This window comes from Malania oleifera, chromosome 13, assembly GCF_029873635.1.
Source record: "Malania oleifera isolate guangnan ecotype guangnan chromosome 13, ASM2987363v1, whole genome shotgun sequence".
Lineage (NCBI taxonomy): Eukaryota > Viridiplantae > Streptophyta > Magnoliopsida > Santalales > Ximeniaceae > Malania > Malania oleifera.
The window spans coordinates 32,561,870-32,584,653 of record NC_080429.1 but is presented as its reverse complement, the minus strand read 5'-3'; the positions used below and the strand labels follow the sequence as shown (position 1 = coordinate 32,584,653).

Sequence of the window (22,784 nt, the reverse complement as noted above, 5' to 3'; positions counted from 1 at the left end):
ACTCAGGATTCCTGATTTTTAGCAAATCATGTGCATTAACCCTATTGAAAGTCAGTCCAGACGAAAGCCTGAATCTTAAGAGAGACCTTTGCCTTCCAAATGATGTGGCTCCAAGGAAAAAGGTTGGGGGAAGGAATTTTCAAGAGGTGAAGGAAAAAGGATATGGAAGAAAAAATACCTTAAGAATCACCATCCCACACCTTCTCATCTTCCATAACAAATGGAGCAAAATAATCCAGTGCAGTAATCAAGGTGGATAGCTTATCTACCTCTCTTTCATTGAGATTCCTAAAAAAGTGTGAATCATTATAGATAAAAAAACCCCCCCCCCCCCCCCGGGGGGCCCCCTTTAGAAGAAAAGACACAGCTGATAGGTGCATTGCGCAGAAAAGAAAATTTAAACAAGCAAGGCACCATCAGCTCCAAAGAACTCTCACCTATCCAAGCATCCTCCAAAACCGCTCCCTCTTATCAATACCCACTCTGAAGAGGATGAGAGGAAAGAAAAACAAGTCTGGACTCTGGACAAGAATGTCAAAGGGCTTGCCTGAGAAACAATACCACTTGTTTAGTATCCCACCCATTCCAATGAAGCCCATACTTCTTATCACCTTGTTCCAGAGGGAGTTAACGTCTAAGAGGAACGTCCACAACCATATAGCTATTAGTGAGATGTTTTTGGAAACCACATTACCTAGTTCAGATGAATCACAGATTACTTCTTCCAATCAGCCAACTTAGAAACTATATTTGAAATTTTCACAAATATTAAAATCCAGTGCATACAACAGGGTCAAAGTCCAAATAAAAGAAAACTCAGTTCATCACCTTTGACCTGGTTGCATACTGGAGTTGTTTTGATAGGTTATCAAGAACAGCACCGACCAAATCCCTGAAGAAAAAGGCACAATAAGTTAGCCTGATCAATCAGAGTTGCAGAGCCTAGATGTAATATTATTGTACCTTTGGCAAGGATCAATGGCTGAAATAACACACAACATGAAAACAGCCTGCACATACAACAAAAGATTAACTAAACAGCACTTGTACACCGCTCTTTTATGTGTGCATGACTCTGAAATAACACACAACATGAAAACAGCCTGCACATACAACAAAAGATTAACTAAACAGCACTTGTACACCGCTCTTTTATGTGTGCACGACTCTGTCTCTCTCTCTCTCTCTCTGTGAAAAAGAATTTGATAAAATGAGAAAAATTGAAACTTTTAGAGCAGCAGCATAAACAGAAGATACAGGGCAATCTGAATGGAAACTGATAACCAGATAAGTAAAATCTAAAACTATATATTCAAGGAGCAATGCTTATCAAAAATACACACAATCAAAGAATAAGAAGTGTAATTTAGGTAATACAAAAAGCAAAATCAAAAGGATGCACAAAAAGATCTCTTCACACAGCACCAGAAGGAGATTTATTAAACCCAGTTGACGCAATACAACCACTACTCCCATCAACACCTTTTTGCTTCTTCTCCCCCTGTGCAGCCTCAGACCTTTACCCTTTTTTGGATAAACAAAGAAATTTATTACAAAGGGACAATAAGATATCTCCCACAACCACAAGAAAAAGAACAAAATGAAGAAAAAAAAAAAAACTAAATACAAATAGATAAAACATATCAATACAAAACAGCTCTAATGGAGCAAAGCAGCCCCAATCCTGCCGTAAATCTATCAGAGGTAAATGCTGAAAGAAACCATTCACCGAAGCCCACAACACAACAAACACCACTCTACTCCGAAACAAATTGAGATAAGTAGCCTGATGCTCTGACTTCTAAAAATTCTGGCATTTCTCCCCATCCATATAAACCAAAGATGGCCATAAACAAGAAGAAACCTTTCCCAATTTTACCTCTTCTTATTTCTGTAAGCAAAGCCTTTCCACCAGTAGAAACCTCATGTGAACTGCTCACTGAACTGATCCTTGCATGTATTCCTCATAACCATTCAAAGCCTTCTAAGCCTCACCCCTGCTCTAGCCCCCCATGAGGCCATTATTTAAAATCATGTGGCCAGAAGCAGGGCTTTGGCAAAGCCTTCTGGGCTCAAAACAGAATCATTGGGTTTAAGGCCTGTTCACCAAACTGGCCCATCTGGTAGCCCAACAAAAATCCTTTTCTTTCCACTAGCTGGCCCAGGTCCAAAACAATCGTCAAGCACCCAAGCCCGCCCCACCCAATCTTCACCGCATTCCCAGCCCCAAGCGAAACCTTAGCCACATCTGCAGTGGGAGCCGTAGCCTTGAACAAGCATGATTGGCTATCAGCGATGAACAAACAAGATTCCCAACTTGCATCACACCACCACATCATGCACAAACCTGATTATCTCCATCAATACTAGGGCTCCATGAACAATTACGTAGCTGTATTCCTTCACCTACACCACCATTACAGGGAAGGAAATCCCTAGCAAATGCACAAAATTCTTTCACAAAACATTGCCAACCATCCCATTTTAATTCGCCAAGCAACAGACAACCTCTTTCCTACTCCATTGGAGCCAAAACCCCAAATTGGTCATTTGCAATCCAGTACCTCATGCTTCCAAAATGAACATTTTGAAATCCCCTTCCCGATGCCCCAAAAAAATGATGATAATCCATCCAAGAATAACTTTGCTACAACTGAAGAAAACCTCACACTTATTTTGAGACGGATCGTGCAGGAGAACAAAATGAACTCTGTAACCCACTTCATCCAGTCTCAGATTGAAGTCTTCCCTCCGACCCGAACTTAAATATCATATGATATTATTTAGACTACGCCATCTATCATTCGGTTTCGGTATCATTCACTTGAGGGTCCCTTTTAACATGGTTGTTATGGCATGTGGAATGGGAACAAGAGCATGGAACCAATGATAGCACGGAGTGTAATAATGTAAAGCAGGCTTTAATTATACCACATGGGTAAAATTTACAAACTAAATCAACCAAAAATAAATTAATCAATCACCAACCCCCCCCCCCCCCGGGCACCCCCCAAAGGTTTCTCAGTAGGTCTAAGGCACATTTGGCTAAACGCTAGGGTTCAAGTCCTAGGGGCTACCACTTTCCAATTAAGATTAAAACTTAGTAAGTAAAGAGAGGTATAGGGATAGGCCATTATCCCCATGTATTAGTAAAGTGCCTAAAGGGCCTTGGAGGCCATCTTATCTATGTATGTATATACACAAACACACAACAATGAATCAACTAAAACCTAATGGCTTTGTAAAAAATCTATAAATCTATTGACTTCTCTATTTTAGCTCCTTTATCTTATTTAATTGGCTCATTTGTCTAGAATCCAACATAGTATTAAATGTTTATACAAGTAATAGTGATATCACATTTTATCTAATTCTTGAATATTGCATTCCAAATTGTTGATCCATATTTTAGATTAAATGTTCCAAATCACAATTTGCTTGGGGGATAACAAATTATGGTAATTGTGGTTCAAGTCACAGCAAGAACCACTCAAACTGTGGAAGTAAGGTTATACAACTCAACTCTCCAACAAAAAAAGGCTTGTGCACTAGGTGCCAAATTCATTTGATGAATATTATGTCCTTCAAAAGCTTTACATTCAGATTTAATTTTATATAATAATATATGATCAATAGTGTATGCCCATATGCATGCATGTGTGGGGAGAGAGAGATGGACCAGAGTCAGATAATAATAATTCACAAAAGCAAGTATAAATACCTCCCACTCTAATGCCTCACTGTAAGCCGCAAGATACATAAGGGTAATAATAATTGTTTCCATCATTGGACGAGGCTGAGGACCAGCAGCTAAAACCTCCTTGGAAGTAACAATCTTGTCTTTGGAGCAAACAACCAGCTTAGTGCAAAAATTGGAGCTGAAACAATGACAAGAAGAATAAACTAAGAATTAAAAAAAAAAAAATTGCTACGAAACACTTGTTAACAAAAGCAGAATCAAAGAAAACACTCATCTCCAAGATCATAAGAAGATGGTTAGAAGAAAGATTAAGCATAACATAAACATTCAGTAATGGTGCTATCACTGTCAAAAGTGCTTCCAATTTCTCATAGACATTAAATATCAACATCCTTCTCTCCATTGTTTTTCAACCACCCTAGATGAAGGAAAAATTCATATACATCCGTGATTGATGTCGGATAGCTAGGGAATAGAGATGAGAGGAAAAATAAGAGGGAAACAGAGGAGAGAAGAGAAGGAGGAGGAAGAAGAAAAAATAAATGGGAGAGTGAGGAGTGAGAAACAGATTAAGAAATGAGGAATTCAAAACAAGTGCAAGCAAAGTATTTTGTTACACAAACTGGGAAGTTATAATAACCTAAATTAAAAGGTAAAGCTAAGGGTCTATTTGGTATTGTTTCTATTTTTCTGTATACTATTTTCATTTCTATACAGTGAAGAACAGATCATGAAAACGTGTTTGTTTACATTGCTATTTATTTGTTTCTTCTGTTGGTTTTCCGTTGTTTGCAGAAAATCTAAGAACAAGCTCCAATGGTTTTTAATTGTTTTGGCAGCCTATTGCTACAATATTTCATCATCAACAGCTAACTTTTTAGGATTAGACCATTCATTTTATCATTTGTTTTAATTAAAATTAAAATTAAATGATTATATGAATGTAAAATATAACCAAAATAAAAATGTGCATAAATTTTCAAAAAAAAAATAAAAATATAATACTAAAGACCATTTAACAAAATATTTTTACTATTTTTCAATTGTCATGTATAATAAAATTGTTCTTGTAAAGTGAATTTTGAAATATAATAATTAAGTTAAAAATATATAATAATTTTCATTATAGTACTTTTAATGTTTATTATTTTGTACTTTTATTATTTTTAAAATATTTAAATTATTATTTGATTCTAGGAAAAAAATGAGCATTTGTTTAATCAAGTTTTTAATTCGTTTTAGTATTAGAAATATTAACCAAACTAGTTGTTGGTTTTCGGTCTTCAGTTTTTGTTTGGTTTTCAGTTTTTGTTTATGGTTTTGTTTTCATAATTTTTTACAGTGATACCAAACGGCTCCTAACGTTTACACTAGAGGACAGGGTGCAGGTGGAGGAGGAAGAAAAAGTAAAATTGGGGAGAGTAAGGGACAAGATATACTGGGTAAGAAATTGGGAATTCAACATAAGTGCAAGGTAACTATTTAGTTACACAAACATGGGACTTATAATAACCTTAAATTAAAGAGTAAAACTAACATAACTTTCCATAGCGAGAATACAAATGCCTAAAATTATCCATCACCAATTGCAAACAATAAATACATGCATACATGCAAGGTCTTAAATTTCGATTTCGACTCAAATTTTGATTTCAACTCAAATTTCGAAGCTCCAAAAGTACAGAAGTTTCGATGTCAATTTCAATTTCGATTTGAAAAAATAACGTAAATCAGTAGTAAAGCATGGAATTCTTTGTGAAACTTTAGAAATGGTTAACAGACATAATAATGTAAGTTTTAGGACTAATATGTTGTGAGTTAAATACATCTATGTTGTGTATGAGCTGGAAAAGTTGTAATATAGTATGTGTAATAAACATATTTGTAAAAAAATGTACATTAAACATATTCAATTAATACAAATGAAATTCATAAATCATTTAAATATCATTTATTATACAAATAATGATAATTTAGACATGAATGGTTAAATAAAATGTTGTTGTAAGTTTATTTTTTCAAATAATTTCAAAAACACTTGTAATAATCTTCGTTTCGACAAAAATAAATAAAATAAATTAAGAGAGAAATTTCACTCACTCCTAAATCTCTCATATGAATTATGAGGAAATTTCATTGTATAGTTCAAATTTCGACAAGTTTCACCAATATATCAAGATTTCGATAAATTTTTCGGATGATTCGTTGAGATTTCAACGGAAATTATGCAAGACGAAAATCGAATACCATTTCAATTTTGAGGGTGATTGAAATTGGAAATTTCAACAGAAATTTCGACAATTTCGTTGAAATTTAAGACCATGCATACATGTTTGTGATTGTCTGTAAAGCTATGAGCAGAACAATGCAACGCCAAATGTGGAAACTTCAATGGGAAGTTTCAGTCACGAAAAATGACGGATGATTCGTTGAGATTTCAACGGAAATTATGCAAGACGAAAATCGATACCATTTCGATTTTGGGGTGATTGAAATCGAAATTTCAACAGAAATTTCGACAATTTCGTTGAAATTTAAGACCATGCTACATGTTGGGATTGTCTGTAAGCTATGTTGCAATGCAACGCCAAATGTGGAAACTTCAATGGGAAGTTTCAGTCACGAAAAATGACGGATGATTCGTTGAGATTTCAACGGAAATTATGCAAGACGAAAATCGAATACCATTTCGATTTTGAGGGTGATTGAAATCGGAAATTTCAACAGAAATTTCGACAATTTCGTTGAAATTTAAGACCATGCATACATGTTTGTGATTGTCTGTAAAGCTATGAGCAGAACAATGCAACGCCAAATGTGGAAACTTCAATGGGAAGTTTCAGTCACGAAAAATGACGGATGATTCGTTGAGATTTCAACGGAAATTATGCAAGACGAAAATCGAATACCATTTCGATTTTGAGGGTGATTGAAATCGGAAATTTCAACAGAAATTTCGACAATTTCGTTGAAATTTAAGACCATGCATACATGTTTGTGATTGTCTGTAAAGCTATGAGCAGAACAATGCAACGCCAAATGTGGAAACTTCAATGGGAAGTTTCAGTCACGAAAAATGAACAAGAAGCAATGTAGTACAAAAGGGCCTTCATAGATCAAAAAATAAATTGGATAATGATGGAATAATGTTGATGATGATGCTACTCAATTCCTATCACATTGTTATAAAGCATTGATGCTTGATTCCATTTCTTAGAGTCGAGTATGAGAGGCTTCATTCTACAAGGAATTTTCCAGCACTTAAGCTAGATTAATTGATTAAATTACAATCAGATTTCCCTTAATTCCTTATTCTAAACTTTTAAAAAAAATTGCCATCAAAATGATGAATATCCTGTTTATGAAGACTAATTGCAGAAAATTCCAGACAAAAAAGTTCAATATATACACTGTGCATTACTTCTCAAATCAGAAATCACTTTTAACCCAATCAATAGAAGTGGCATTGATTAATGTCAAAAATTTCTCAAAAGATCCGCAAAAAGTTAAATACAAACTAAATGAAACTGAAAGCATACATCAGCATTAATCAAAAAGTTGACTGTTGATCAACAGAATCATGCTTCAGTCTTTCTCCTTTTTTTAATAAATTCAAACCACTTCAAGTATTTTGCTAATTTATAAGACTTGGAGAAATCAGAATCTCAATCAATTTTGTTATTAATTTAATGTGTAGTGATTATCAAAAAAAGAATAATACCAGAGACACATAGTGAAATTCAATAATCTATATTTATTTCAAATAATTAATATTTGCCTTTCCGTGTGTGCCAACATCTTCTTCATGTTACCTAACATGACTTTTGGGGGGGCAATATTTGCATATGAACAATCAATAACTTTCAAACTACGCTAATGAGCATATGAAACTTTCCAATATTTCCTGCTGTTCCATGTATGTTCTCAAAATCGTTGTATTTCTGTACAAATAAGCACTTATAACCTGAAATAGAAAGGGCATCCCGGTGCACAAAACTCCTGCATACGCAAAGTCCGGGAAAAGGGCGGAGCACAATGGGTCTATAGTACGCAGCCTTATGAGGCTGCTTCCACAACAGGTACATGCAGAATGGTTCATAATTAATTTGAAGGCAATAAGGAAAGAAAATGTATAAGGTTTCATATTTTGCCCATATCACACCCCATAACATACTAAAAGAGCACAATAAGCTTCTGACATGTTAAAAATCCATAAAAATGAAAATTTCAAGTGTAACCCACGAAGATGAAATTTTAAAGATGGATTTATAAATAAAGCCCAAATATATAAAGTTAGTTCAACAAAAGAGAGACAAAAAAATTCATTTTAGCAGTAACTACAAACTCTAATTAAGTTTAGGTCACCTAGGTTTTAACTTCAAGTACAGCATTACATGTAATATATATATATATATATATGAAATTTTGAATGATAATTCCTTTAGATGAAATTTCGGTGATGGATTCATAAAATAAAGCTGACGTACTTAACATTTAACAAAAGAAAAGATGAGACGACAGAATATATTTCAGCTGTAAATACCAAGTAGGCTTCAATTTCAAGCGGAAAACAAACAGTTTAACAAAATGGTAACTGTAACTAAACCAGGTAACAAGTTGGGAGGCAGGAGGAAAATGTAAACAAGGACTTTATGAAAACCAAAAAATACATACCATATAATCCATAATATGAGTCGCAAGAAATTGAAAGAATAAAATAAATTATGCAAACTATTAAATAAGCATTTTCAACACCCCACCAAATATCTTGGAAAAGCTCATTATGACCATCCCACGTTTGGAAAAGCACACCAATTCGTCTGGCCAGGAAGAACCTAACTCTGTAATCAGGATCCCTCAGCAACATAAGCAGCCTTTCAATCATTATCTATAAATGGTCAAATCAGAGCATCCATGCATCACAAGGAATTATAGAAATAAAATCAGTAATGAGATTCTCCCACCATTAGGACAAAATCAAACAAATTGAAAAATAATCACAAAAAATGCACCCTTCCCCCACCCCCCCAAAACCTCAAATTTGGAAGTACAATCCAACCATAAACCAAAAAAAAAGATAAACTAATTTTAAAAAATGTACAGATTGGGGCCAATTTAAATACATGTGTCAGCCAATCCCAAACAGAAATCAAATTTTGATCCTAAAGACCATCACCTGACCAATTTCAGGACTAAGTACAACAAAGTTGCATATGCAATCAATCAGCTTAACACGTCTGGGCCAATCAAGATCAAACTCAGCAAATTTGTTCACCAGATCACCAAGAGATGTTAGACTCTGCACATTGAAATCAAATAGCAATATGATTGTAACATAAGACAGGTTTTGTTACAAGATTCATATTAAAGGAAAATAAAGAATGAATCGGGGTAGAGATTAATTTGTGCATCTGATACAATTTCTAAAAGATGAGACTAAAAATAAATAAAAACCACAAAATCTAAAAATTAAAAATAAAAATTAAGAACAGGCACAGCAACACGCTATCCAAATAATATGATAGAATATACAAATATGGAGTTGGCAAATGCATTAAATACAAGGGCAATCAACCTAGCCTCCCACAAGGAATACAAGGAGATTCCAATTAGGCATGAGAATTAAAAACTAAAAAACATTTGGGGATGAGGAGAACCATAAAAGCACCAAATGGTTGATAAAAAATATAATCTTCCTATTAGGAAAACTTACTCATTTTTAATAATTTGTTTCTATATTTAGGACAAATCTCACTCTTTCTATTTTATAAAATATGGACAATTGAACAAGGAAAACAACCCTCTGCAAACTTCCAGTCACATACTTTCCCAATTTAGTATTTTGTTGATGCATGACTGTCGGAACGTTTCAAATCTGTTTAGTCAACTTTCCTATTTTTCTAAGAGAATCTCGGCTGTAAATGTGTGAATATCCTAGAATATTTAGTTTCCTTAGAAGTTAGCATCTTTAGTTCTTTCCCTCTTGGTTCTTTCCTTCTATTCTTTTGCTGTACATCTATTTATACAACCTGTACCTATATTACAATTAATGAGAATTATTTCCACAAGAAGCTATCTCATTCTAGATGGTATCAGAGCTAGGTCCGGCTCTTGGCCTTGTGTAAACCTTAGTTTCCCTTGGCGGCTCCAATCTGACCCTAATCTCTATAGGGTTTTCTTCCTTCTTCAACTCTACCTTAATCTCTTCTGAAATACAACGAGAAGATTGTCGAAGGAGTGTGATGATGAAGAAAAAGGAGGATGAGACTCTGGAAAATTCTGCTTTACTTGCTGCCAATAATCCTGCTCCACATGCTGCTGGTAACACAGATTTGGCTACTGCCAATATTTTTGACCAGCGGCCTTACTCTAATCAAAGGAGGTTCGAAGATAAGCCTCGAGTATGGTGTGACTATTGCAATAAGCCACACCACACTAGAGAAAATTGCTGGAAACTCCATGGAAAGACAGCAAACTGGAAAAGCAACAAATCTGGACCCTCTGGCAGCAATCATGCAGTCCCTAAAGCCAATGAAGCTAATTTCCTAAGTGCTGAGCAGGTGAATCATCTTCTTCAACTACTGAAATCTACTTCTGCCTCTGGTCTTCCTAGTGGTTCATTGGCCCAAACAGGTGATAACTCTAGTGCCTACCCTTGTTGTTTAAATCTTGCACCATGGACTATAGATTCCGGTGCATCTGATCACATGACTAGTACCTCAAAATTGTTTCAATCTTATTCTCCTTGTTCTAGTAAAAAAAAGATTAGAATTGCATTTGGAAGTTTTTCATCCATTTCTGGAACAGGTTTTGTCCAAATCTTTGAAAAAATAGAACTCAAATATGTCCTTCACGTCCCTAAACTTGCTTGTAACCTGCTGTCTGTTAGTAAACTCTCACGGGATTCTAATTGTTGTGTCATTTTCTTTGATTCCCATTGTGAATTTCAGGACCAATTCTCAGGGAGGATGATTGGCAGTGCTAGGATGATTGGACTCTACTACTTCAATGAGACTTTATTCAACAATAAACAAGCTTAGGGTTTGAGTAGTAGTGCTAGTTCTGTTTCTGTACGTGAATAAATAATGCTTTGGCATCTTCGACTAGGACATCCTAGTTTTCCCTATTTAAGACATTTTTTTCCTAGCTTTTTAAAATACCGGATTGCAATTCTCTTCATTGTGATGTTTGCCACATATCCAAAAGTCACCGAAGCACCTATCAATGAAAAGCTTATCGTCTTCCAAACCTTTTTATTTAATTCATAGTGATGTTTGGGGTCCCTCAAAAATCACTACTACTTCTGGTAAGAAATGGTTTGTTACATTTATGGATGATTATACATGTTTGTGTTGGGTGTACTTATTGAATGACAAATCTGAGGTTGAAAAAATTTTTCAGGATTTTTATAATATGGTCGAAACCCAGTTCCAAACGAAAATCAATATCCTTAGAATTGATAATGGTACTAAATATTTTAACAAATGTTTAGGAACATTTCTTTCAACAAAGGGTATTCAACATCTATCTACTTGTCGTGACACCCCACAAAAAAATGGCATTGCTGAGAGAAAAAATCGCCATTTGTTAGAGGTTGCACGGGCCCTTATGTTTTCAATGCAAGTTCCTAAATATCTATGGGGTGATGCTATTTTAACTGCATGTTATCTTATTAATAGGATGCCTACTCGAGTGCTAAAATACATCACTCCCTTAGATTGCCTAAAAAAACGTTTCCAACATGTCGGATAACATCATACCTACCACTAAAAGTGTCTGGATGCACTGTTTTTGTTCATATAACTACCAATCTTCGATCCGAGCTTGATCCTAGGGCATAAAAATGTGTTTTCCTTGGACATGCTCCTAAAAAAAAAGGGTACAAATGTTTTTACCCTCTGACCAAAAAAATTCATATCAGTATGGATGTTGTTTTTATTGAAAACCAGCCCTTTTTTGGCCATAACTATCTTCAAGGGGAGAAAAAGGAAACTGAAGATGAGTTCTAACAAACCTCTAAGCCTCTTCCAAATATTTTCCTTAACATTGACATCCACTCTTTAAAGGGTCAGGAAACCGATACTTTAACTGGCGAAAATAATGGAAATCCTAGTCTACCTATACAAGGCATACCTGATTCACAAACAGGGGGAGAAATACAATCAATTATTCCCTCATCTGAGCTTCATGTTTATACCAGAAGAAGAAATCACCAGAATAATAAAGCTCTTTCTTCAAATCCAGAGCAAGGCCAATCATCATCACCTACACAAGTTCATCCTCCCTTGCATACTCCAGGTATTTTTTTTCTTCTTCAGATCCTTGTTTTGATAATTCTTTTGATCTTGACCTAACTATTACCCTTAGGAAAGGAGTTAGAACATGTATCACGCATCCTATTTCCAACCATCTATCCTATCATAGACTCTCCGAATCTCATAAGGTCTTTACTTCAAATGTTTCTCATCTATTTATTCCAAGAACCATTCAGGAAGCACAAGATCACCCGAAATGGAGATTAGCTGTTCAAGAAGAGATGGATGACCTAATTGCTAACGGCACATGGGAAATTGGTGACCTACCAGAGGGGAAGAAGACTGTTGGCTGTTACTTACAGTAAAATTCAAGGCCGATGGGAGTACAGAAAGGTACAAAGCAAGATTGTGGCGAAGCGGTTCACTCAAACATATGGAATTGACTACTAAGAAACATTTGCTCTTGTAACCAAGATGAACTCAATTTGTGTGTTGCTCTCTCTAGCAGCTCACTCTAACTAGCCTTTATATCAACTAGATGTGAAGAATGTCTTCTTAAATGGAGACTTAGAGGAGGAAGTCTTTATGGATCTATCGCCAGGATTTGAAGGGAAAGGTGACAAAGGCAAGGTGTGCAGATTGAGGAAATCATTGTATGGACTCAAACAATCTCCTAGAGCTTGGTTTGAATGCTTTGGGAAGGTAGTAAAGAGTCATGGCTACAGCCAAGGTCAAGCCAATCATACTATGTTCTATAGACACACAAGTGAAGGTAAAATGGCTATCCTTATTGTCTTTGTAGATGATATAATTCTAACAGGTAATGATAGCAATGAGCTAAAGAGGTTAAAGAAGATCCTTGCGCAGGAATTTGAGGTCAAAGACTTAGGCAACTTGAAGTATTTTCTTGGTATGGAATTTGCAGGGTCAAAGAAAAGGAATTTTTGTTTCCCAACGCAAGTATGTGCTTGATTTACTTGGAGAACTAGGTCTGATAGGGTGCAAAGCAGCAGAAACACCTATAGAGCCGAACATAAAACTCCAACTAGCTAAGGCTGAAGAAGTGATCGACAAAGAGCAATACCAAAGATTGGTAGGGAAACTCCTTTATCTCTCTCATACACGTCTTGACATAGCCTTTGCAACAAGCGTGGTAAGTCAATTTATGCACTCACCAGGACTTGAGCATTTTGATGCTGTGTACAGGATTCTAAGGTACCTAAAAGGGACTCCAGGTAAAGGTTTATTATTTGGAGGACATGGGAATTTACAGGTTGAAGTATACTTTGATGCAGATTGGGCTGGAAGTATCACTGATAGAAGATCAACTTCTGGCTATTACACCTTTGTTGGAGGAAAACTAGTAACATGGCGTAGCAAGAAACAAAATGTGGTGGCAAGGAGTAGTGCAAAGGCAGAATTTAGGGATGTTGCTCATGGAACTTGTGAAGCACTATGGATCAGAAGGTTGCTGGAAGAATTAAAGATTACTAATTCACTACCAATGAAACTGTAGTGTGACAATAAAGCTGCAATAGCTATCGCTCACAATCCAGTTCTTCATGATAGAACTAAACATGTGGAGGTAGACAAGCATTTTATCAAGGAGAAAATAGATGAGGGAGTAATTTGTCTGCCATATATCTTGACAACTGAGCAAGTAGTAGACATACTAACAAAGGGACTGCCGAAGAAACAGTTTGAATACTTCATTAGCAAACTGACCATGGAAGATATCTTCAAGCCAGCTTGAGGGGGAGTGTTGGAAAGTTTCAAATCTGTTTAGTCAACTTTCCTATTTTTCTAAGAGAATCTCGGCTGTAAATGTGTGAATATCCTAGAATATTTAGTTTCCTTAGAAGTTGGCATCTTTAGTTCTTTCCTTCTTGGTTCTTTCCTTCTGTTCTTTTGCTGTACATCTATTTATACAGACCTGTACCTATATTACAATTAATGAGAATTATTTCCACAAGAAGCTATCTCATTCTCAAAATGACTGTGCCATTGCACACAAAAGACACTCGCACTCAATTAATAATATTCAACTTTTACTAAAATATCTTACAATCATATATTTATAAGCCTAGCATGTAACCAAGAAATAGAATAGGAAAGCCAAATACAGTTGAGATACTAATTTCCTAATTGCAAAATTCTTCAAATATACTAGCTTGGGACCTACTAAAAGTACTTCTAGAAAACACCACAAAAAATAGGAGAAAACTATTACAGCCCCATCTTTAAATTAAGTAATTAATTCCAAATGCTTTTATATACAGCTTTATCCTTACATTTACATTAAGTGACTCCAAATGCCTTAACATAGCTCAGATATGACATCTTGACATTTTCCATCATTCTTCACTAGTTGAGAAAAATTACTTGATAGACTAAATTCCAGCTTTCATGGCTATTTTGGCATAAATTTAACCAGAACAATACAACCATTTTTCAGAATCTCAAGAACCCTTCCATATTTCTCAAACCAACACCATGCCCAGTTACAAAACCCTATGATCCGTAAGTGGGTGAATCCTCATCGCACGAGGATTAGCCACAGACCCCCATAGGAGGTCCCAGAATGAGAGCACTTTCTGGCCAGTTTTGCCTCTAATTTCCTCCAGAATGATTTAAATCCTTCCATAGACCATAATATCAAGTCCTTGGTCATGTTTTTTGGTCAAAAACCCAACTATTTCAATCATTCACTAATGGCAATATTTTAGTTGTTCCTCATTAATATTCAGGTGATTGGTTGGTCCTTTGTTGCAGTGGCTGTGTATGAAGGCTAATTTTGGGGGTTGTGGCAGTGGCATGTCTTGTTATTGGTGACTCGTTCATGGTCAAGTCAGTGACTTAACCTTATTCGTGGTTGTTCCGACATTTCACCTCGTTTGTTGTTGGTTTCGTTTGAAAGTGTCAGGAAGGGAATTTTGAATCCCGAAAGTATGTTGCCTTAATCACTGCCATTTCGAGAAATTTTTTCCAATCTAAGGCCTCCTTACCATCTGGACCACGAATCATTGCAATTGCACTCAAGTTCAGAGCTTCTCTAAAGATAGGGGAATCAACCATAGTCGTTGGCTCTTAAAAGTTACATAATAAGTTTGATACCTGAAATTATCTCACGCATAGATTTGCAATTTTAGTGAGCAAACAAGAATATCGCTTCTCCGTTAGCCATCGTCATTCTTCAATCAGTTAATGAATGAAGAAGTAGTGCTACTATCAAACAGCCCTCCTACTACTTCAGCATGACTAGCAAAGGCAACTATTAAGTTCTAGAGATTCCAACAATAACTGCAAGTATGACCAATATAGCCACTGTTGAATAATTGGGCAAAATGGAAGACCTAAACTCAATGATAGGTCTCTCCCTCTATTTATAATATATGTCAAGTACAATTGGAATGACCATAATACCCTTACTAACTCACACTTATTGCAAACCAAACTCTAATATCATATTCTCCTAGCTTGTTACAAATGAATTTCACACAAGCACCCCCCCCCCCCCCAAAGCTTTAGTAAACAAATCAGCAGGCTGAAATTTGGACTTCACATGAGTGTTTGTAATGAGCATGTGTACAAGTTTCCCTCGAATAAATGGCAATAACTTCAATGTGTTTTGTCCACTCATGGAAGATAAAGTTGGAAGCAACATGAATAGCAGCTCAATTATCAATTTATCACACAACAACTCCATAAGCTAAGAATATGGAAAACCTAGTTCTTTCAATATGTTCTTCAGCCAAACAAGTTCACATGTAGTGTGCGCCATTGCCCTGTATTCTGACTTAGCACTCGACCTAACCACCACAGTTTGTTTCTTACTTTTCCAAAACACCAAATTACCATCAACAAAAATACCATACCCAATTCTGGATCTTCGGTCGGAAGGTGACCTGGCCCAATCTATATATCCCAGAATATGAGTGTGACCCCGATCCTGATATAAGAGACCTCTCCTTGGTGCACATTTGAAATATCTCAAAATGCGAATTACTGCATCCTAGTGACTTGTTCACGGGGAATCAAGAAAATGACACACAACACATGTTGCGAAGGATATATCTAGTCGAATGACTATAAGATAATTCAATTTTCCAACAACCCTCCTGTACTGAACAAGGATAGGCAACAATTCATTCATATCTGACACTAACTTACTATCAGGATCCATGGGTGTATTAACAAGTTTGGATCCCAACAGCCTCGTCTCATTTAAAAGATCAAGAACATACTTTCTCTATGACAACACAGTCGTTGTACGAGGTCTTGATAGACAACACATTTCCTATACGAGATCTCGATACTTCTATACCCAATAAATACTTTAATGGTCCCAAGTCTTTGGTCTAAAACTTACTCTATAGGAAAAGATTTAGGTCTTGGATGCCTCGATCACCATCACTAGTGATCAGAATGTCATCCACATACACAATGAGCAAAATCCTGCCAGATAGAGTGACAATAAAAAACTGAGTGATTTGCAAATGAATGCCAAACTCAAGTACTACAGAATTAAAATGGCCAAACCATGCCCTTGAAGATTGTTTTAATCCATACAATGATTTCTTAAGTCGACATACTGAGCCTAACTCCCCTCGAACCACAAACCCAGGCGGTTGCTCCATATATACCTCCTCATGAAGATCACCATGTAGAAAAGTTTTCTTCACATCTAACTGATGTAGAAGCCAATAACAAGCGGTGGCTAACAAAATGAACAAACGTACTAAGGCAAGTTCAGCAACTAGAGAGAATGTATCTAAATAATCCAAACCACACACCTGAGTAAGCTGCTTAGCAACCAGGCAATCCTTCAAACAAGCCACAGAACCATCGAGATTGACTTTCGCAGTGTACACCCAGCGACAACCAACCGGACTTATCAGGAGGAAAAGGTACCACATCCCAAGTATCGTTATTACGAAGTGCCCACATCTCTTCAACCATTGTTGTTCACCACCTAGAATGCAATGAGGCTTTAAAAATAGATTTTGAAAGAGCAACAGAAGAGAAAGTACTAACAAAATAGTAATAAGAGGGTGACAAGAAAGCATAACAAAATTAGAGATCGGATGTTGGGTACTAATGCGTTTACCTTTTCGAACAGCTATGGTAGGATCAACATCATGGCAAATAAGATCATCCAATAAGGGAACTAGAGGCACAAAAGTAGAAGTTGTAGGAGGCATTTCCGCCTTGAGTCATGTGTGTATACCTGCAAATTTGGATGATCCAAAAGACGAGGACTCAAACTAGATGAAAATATAGGAGGATAGGGCACAGATACTAGGTTTGGATCTAGAAGACATGGCAGAGGAAGAGACTCATTAAGGTTAACAGAACTCAAGGAATTAGAGTAGTATGGTGTAGAGTGTAGACTCAAAGAAAGTGACATCAGCAGAGACAAAAAATCGACGTAAAGTAGGACAATGACATCAATATCCCTTTTAGGTATAAGAATAGCCCCAAAAGATATATTTGATAACACGAAGATCCAACTTATCCATTCCTAGAGCTAACTAATGGACAAAGAACACACAACTGCATATACTAGGAGGAAGGAAGAACAAAGGAGCCTTAGGGAAGAGAATTGAATATTGAATTTTAGCGCCAAGGATAGAGGATGGCATTCTATTGATGAGGGAGCAAGCTGTGATCACCGCATCACTCCAAAAAACTTTGAGGACATTCATTTGATACAATAGGGTACGAGTGACCTCAAGAATATGTCTGTTTTTCCACTTTACAACCCCATTTTGTTGTGGAGTGTGAGCACAAGAAGATTGATGGATCATACCAACGCTAGTCACATAAGTATTGAATTGGGTACTGAAGTACTCCTTAGCAAAATCACTACAAAGTATCTTAACTGGCATATCAAATTGAGTCCTTATTTGGGACCAGAAGGCACAAAAGATATCAAAGAACTCAGAACAATCTTTCATTAAATATAACCAAGTCATCAACAAATCTAAAAAAGTACCAGAACCCCAACTTTGATGAGACATGACTAGGACCCCTAATATCAGAATGGGCTAGCATGAAAACCACTCATTTGTCAGCCCAAGAAGCAAAGGGAAAACGATGATGTTTTCACAATTGACAAGACTCACACTCAAGACTAGACACATAACTCAATGTAGGAACTAGCTGTTTCAACTTGTCCAAGGATGGATGACCAAGGTGACAATGGATTTGAAGTGGTGTAGTTGTAACTATGCAGGCAATGGGTGGAGAAGGCGACTCAAAGTAGTAAATTCCACGAGCCTCACGCCCTATGCCAATTGTCTTCCTCGTCTTCAGATCTTGAATAACCACAAAATCAGGAAAGAATGTGACAGGACAATTTAGTGATTTTGTAAGCTACTAACTGACATGAGATTGAAAGGAGCTTTAGGAATATATAAAGCAGAAGAAAGAGAGATAGATGGAGTGGGTATTACTGCTCCTATCCCCTTAACAGAAATAGTGGACCCATCAGCAAGGGTAAAATGAGTTAAATTTTTCGAATACTGGAGATTAAAGAGAAGTTGGTTGCACCTATTATATGGTCAGTGGCAGCAGAATCGATAATCCAAGGATTAGAAGGAAGGATTCTAGATGACATACAGACTGTACAATTACCTTTCTGGGCAAAATACGCAATGTGATAAGATGCTTGTTGAGAAAATCGATACTGCAGAAACCTTGAATGCTCCTCCTCTGATAAAGTCATAGTACACAGTTCACTCAAACAAGTGACCAACAAAGGAACCATACTCTGGGGATTCGCAAAATCCATCTCAACATTCACAAATTCAGACCAATGATCATAAGATTAATTTCTGGAACAATCGAAAAAACCACAAACAAGGTGACCAACCATGAACAAGTCACAAATAAATCATTACAAGACTGCCACAGCACCAAGAAACTCAAACACAGCCCCAAGAAAGCAACTCACAGCACTGGAACAATTGGAGAAGTGAACACCGAAACTAGCACGGAGAAATCACCAACTAACTTATATAACACTGCCACAGCCCCACAAAAACATCTTATGAGCACTGCCACTGCTCCAAGAAAGTCACCAAGGACTGTTACTAACACCGAACAACAACTAACAAATTACCATGAGTGCATGGTCACAACAAAGATTGGATCTTTGAGCAAAACACATGTCCAATAGCTTGATGTTTTGATATATGGAAGGAATTAGAGCATTGAATCAAAAAACCCAGCAAATCCCACGTTTCAGACACAATTAACTCAATAACCTTTGATAAACTGCTTCACAAAGCATCAAACAACCAATTCTTGGGTGCCACACATAAGCAATTAAAAAAGGTGAGATCTTTGGGCAAAAGACATCACGAAAAACTCCAATAACATGTTAATAGAGGGATTGGATCACTGCTGGATCATTTCAGGTCAAACCATGCCTGAAAGTGGCTTCATGCGCCGGTGCATGTTGGCCTTGGCAGCCTTCATCTAGTGCGTGAGGGCGCGTGCGGCAATGCCTGGAGGTGGGATTTCAGTGGGGGGAGATCGGCAGTGTCTGTGAGTGACTATGGTGTGGGTTTTGACAAATCTATTGTGGATTTGATGTTCTCGAGCTGGCAGTGTCGCCCAGAAATTTCAAGCTCTGCTGGCTGTTTTCTAGAATAATAGTATCGCTGAAAAATCTACTATGATGAAAGACATGCAGCAGATTTTGGGTTTTAGGCTTATGCTTTGATGGTGATGCTAACACTTAGGGTTCAGGTTTCAGAATCATGCTCTGATACCATGTTGAATAATTGGGTAAAATAGAAGATCTAAATTCAATGATAGGCCTCTCCCTCTATTTATAATATATGTCAAAAGGAATGACCATAATACCCTTACTAACTCACACTTATTACAAACCAAACTCTTAACAATTAATAATAATGCTAAACGATTAAATAACCATTAACAGCCACAATTAGAACAAACAATCTCTGCAACTAAATCCTCAACCACCACCATGATTACAGTGTTAACCGACAAGACCTTGATCAATACCATGACCTGCCATCAGATTGGTTCGTCCTCTCATGTTTCAAAACCATTGTTTTAAATAAAGGCCGAAACCATTATGTAACGGTTTTTTGGGCTACCGATACCGTTACACACTGCGAAATCGGTGGGAAGAAAAATCACGGCCGTAGCGACCGTTACAGGTCGCGAACGTTACGTAAAGGCCATTACGGCCGTCACGTAACCGCTGCAAGACTGTTACACCAAAAAAATATTTTATTTTTTACTTTTTCTTCTCACTTTTTCTCTCTTTCATATATCATTCTCAATATACCAAGTGGCAAGAGGGGGAAAAGATTATAATGAGGATGACAATGATACAAAATTTACTATTTCTTCAAATACTTGCAATAGATGCATTAATTAACAATTTCAAAATACTAACTTGTTAAGAAAATATTTTTTTTATATAATATTAGTAATGTGATATTTATGTTCTATATTTTTCAACTTCAACCTTCTTTCTTTTCTAGTTATTTTATATTTATATTATTCGTATGTCTTATGTGTCTAATGGATTAATGGAGTGTATAATGTATTTTGTTTTAGTAATTAATTTAGCACACATAAGAATTTATCACAGATAAGAACAATGAGAAGTATAAATATGCGCACACACGTAATTTTCTGTCAATGGTGGTTTAAGACAAATGTAAACTTGTTTCCCTTACCAAATAACTTAGTTACTCGAACTGAAGGATTCAAAATACACAAACTCTTTCTAAGAATGGCAAAAAGCTTAAAACATGCAAGTATGCTAATATGCATAAGGTTGTGCATGCTTCAAAAAAATTCACGGCCTTTACACCTGCTTCCCGTTATGTAACATCCGCTACTCCTGCTTCCCTTTACACCTGTTACCGTTACGTTACGCTACCCGCTACCACAATTTAAAACCATGGTCAAAACAGCTTAAACGACCTCCTCTAACATATGATTATTAGCACCTCGACTCCAATGACCACAACCACCTTGTGTAGCCACAAAAATCATAGAATCTAGCAAGTTCCAACTTCCAACACAATCAACATAACAGTACAACACACCTTAGGAATCTAAGGGCCCGATTGGTATCGTTGTTGTTTTCTACTATTTTTGCATATGAATACATAGGTATTAAAAACACATTATGTTGTCATTTTTCTGTTTATTGTCGGCTTTCTATTGTTTGCAAAAAAACTGAAAACCAAATTTTATAATTTTCAATCGTTTCGCAACCTATTGCCAAAAATTTTAATATCCAAAAATAGTTCTTTTGGATTAAATCACAAATTTTATACGTTATTTAAATTAAAATTAAAAAAAATGAACATATGAATATAAATATAATTGAAAGAAAAATATGCATAAATTTCAAAAAATATTAATAAAGCCAATTAAGAAATATTTTTACTATTTTCAATTGTCATGTCCAATAAAATTTTTACTATATAGTAAATTTTGAAAGTATAACAATTAAGTAAAATAATTATAATAATTTTTAATTTTATTATAATATTTTGTTAATGTGCATTATTTTGCAATTATTTTAGTCATATGTTTATAATATTATTTGATTTAACGACAAAAATAAGAATTTTTTAATTAATTTTTAAAATTTATTTTAGTTTTGTTAATAAATGAAAAAGCTTGCTAATTTTTAGTTTTTAGTTTCTATTTCCAGTTTTTAGTGTTCATTTCTGATTTTTGTTTTTTTAATTTTTGACAATGATACCAAATGGCCCCAAAATCACAGAAAATCAGAAAACCAGCACCCAAATCATCACTCAGTACAATCCCCAATCCTTGAGTGATAAAAACAGCCTGCAAGGGCCACAAAAGATCTCCAACTAGAAATTACATATAAAGAAACAAGCCAATTACACAGCACAGAGTCCTCAACCAACAATTGACCAATCAGTAAAACAAGAAGAATACAAGAACTCCAACCAAACACAAATGAACGTCTCTAACAGCAGCTAGCCGGCTGGCCCCAATAAGTACACCTGAACAGCTCCAGAAACGCACATGGCAATAAGCAACCAAGTCATGGATCAACACAACAAATCCAGCAGCCTAACATTCAGAACAAATCACATTAAACAGCAGAACAAAACACTCATTCAGCACAAAGGACGCAACATGAAGCATCAACCAGAAAACCAGTAAAATAATCATTAACAATCTTCTTAAAAAATTCCAGAGATATGAAAAAACACCAGGAACCACAGTCAATAGAAGCTGAAATTGTAGGAAATAGGAACCACTCTAAGCATACTCGGGTTTGTGGCCTATCATTTGGCTTCAAAACCTTGAACTAACTTCACAAGCACACTCAGCAGAGAATAAATACCAGGGCTGGAAGGGTTTGCATCTCTTCCTCCTAACACCACAGGAAGTTGTGGTTGATTGGAGTTTTAAGGAGGAGAAGGAAGACGACAATGAGGAGAAAAAAAAGGGAAAGAAAAGAAAAATAAAGAAGAAAGAAGAAGAAACAGGAGAGACAAAGGATAACTAATGCTCTGATACCATGTTCAGTGAGAAAGCATGAGAAAGAGAAAGACACAGAACAAAATAGTGCATAAACTTACATACATACACTGTGCCACATATATATTTATATTAAAAAGGTCAAGAAATTACACAAAAAAATATCCCCTAAAGCCCATTGACTTATTCATACAGGAACTATATGCCCAACGGTTTTCTGTTCAACTTGGTGTTTTGTCCCTGCTGAGGTTGCAATTTTTTCCTTACCTTCTTCATTGACATTTTCCTTCCCCAGTGACTATCATTCT

General features: G+C 36.0%; 1 protein-coding gene across 1 annotated transcript in view; it reads right to left on the bottom strand.

Annotated features, from left to right (window-relative positions):
* Positions 1–22,784, bottom strand: part of LOC131146626 (serine/threonine-protein kinase ATM) — a 188,686-nt gene that overhangs the window by 122,821 nt on the left and 43,081 nt on the right. The window contains exons 24-28 of the mRNA XM_058096335.1: positions 8,877–8,999; positions 8,461–8,588; positions 3,722–3,878; positions 964–1,010; positions 829–892 (exon numbers count right to left, since the gene is read on the bottom strand). Of these exons, the coding sequence (XP_057952318.1) occupies positions 829–892; positions 964–1,010; positions 3,722–3,878; positions 8,461–8,588; positions 8,877–8,999 (519 nt within the window). The remainder of the gene's footprint in view (positions 1–828; positions 893–963; positions 1,011–3,721; positions 3,879–8,460; positions 8,589–8,876; positions 9,000–22,784) is intronic.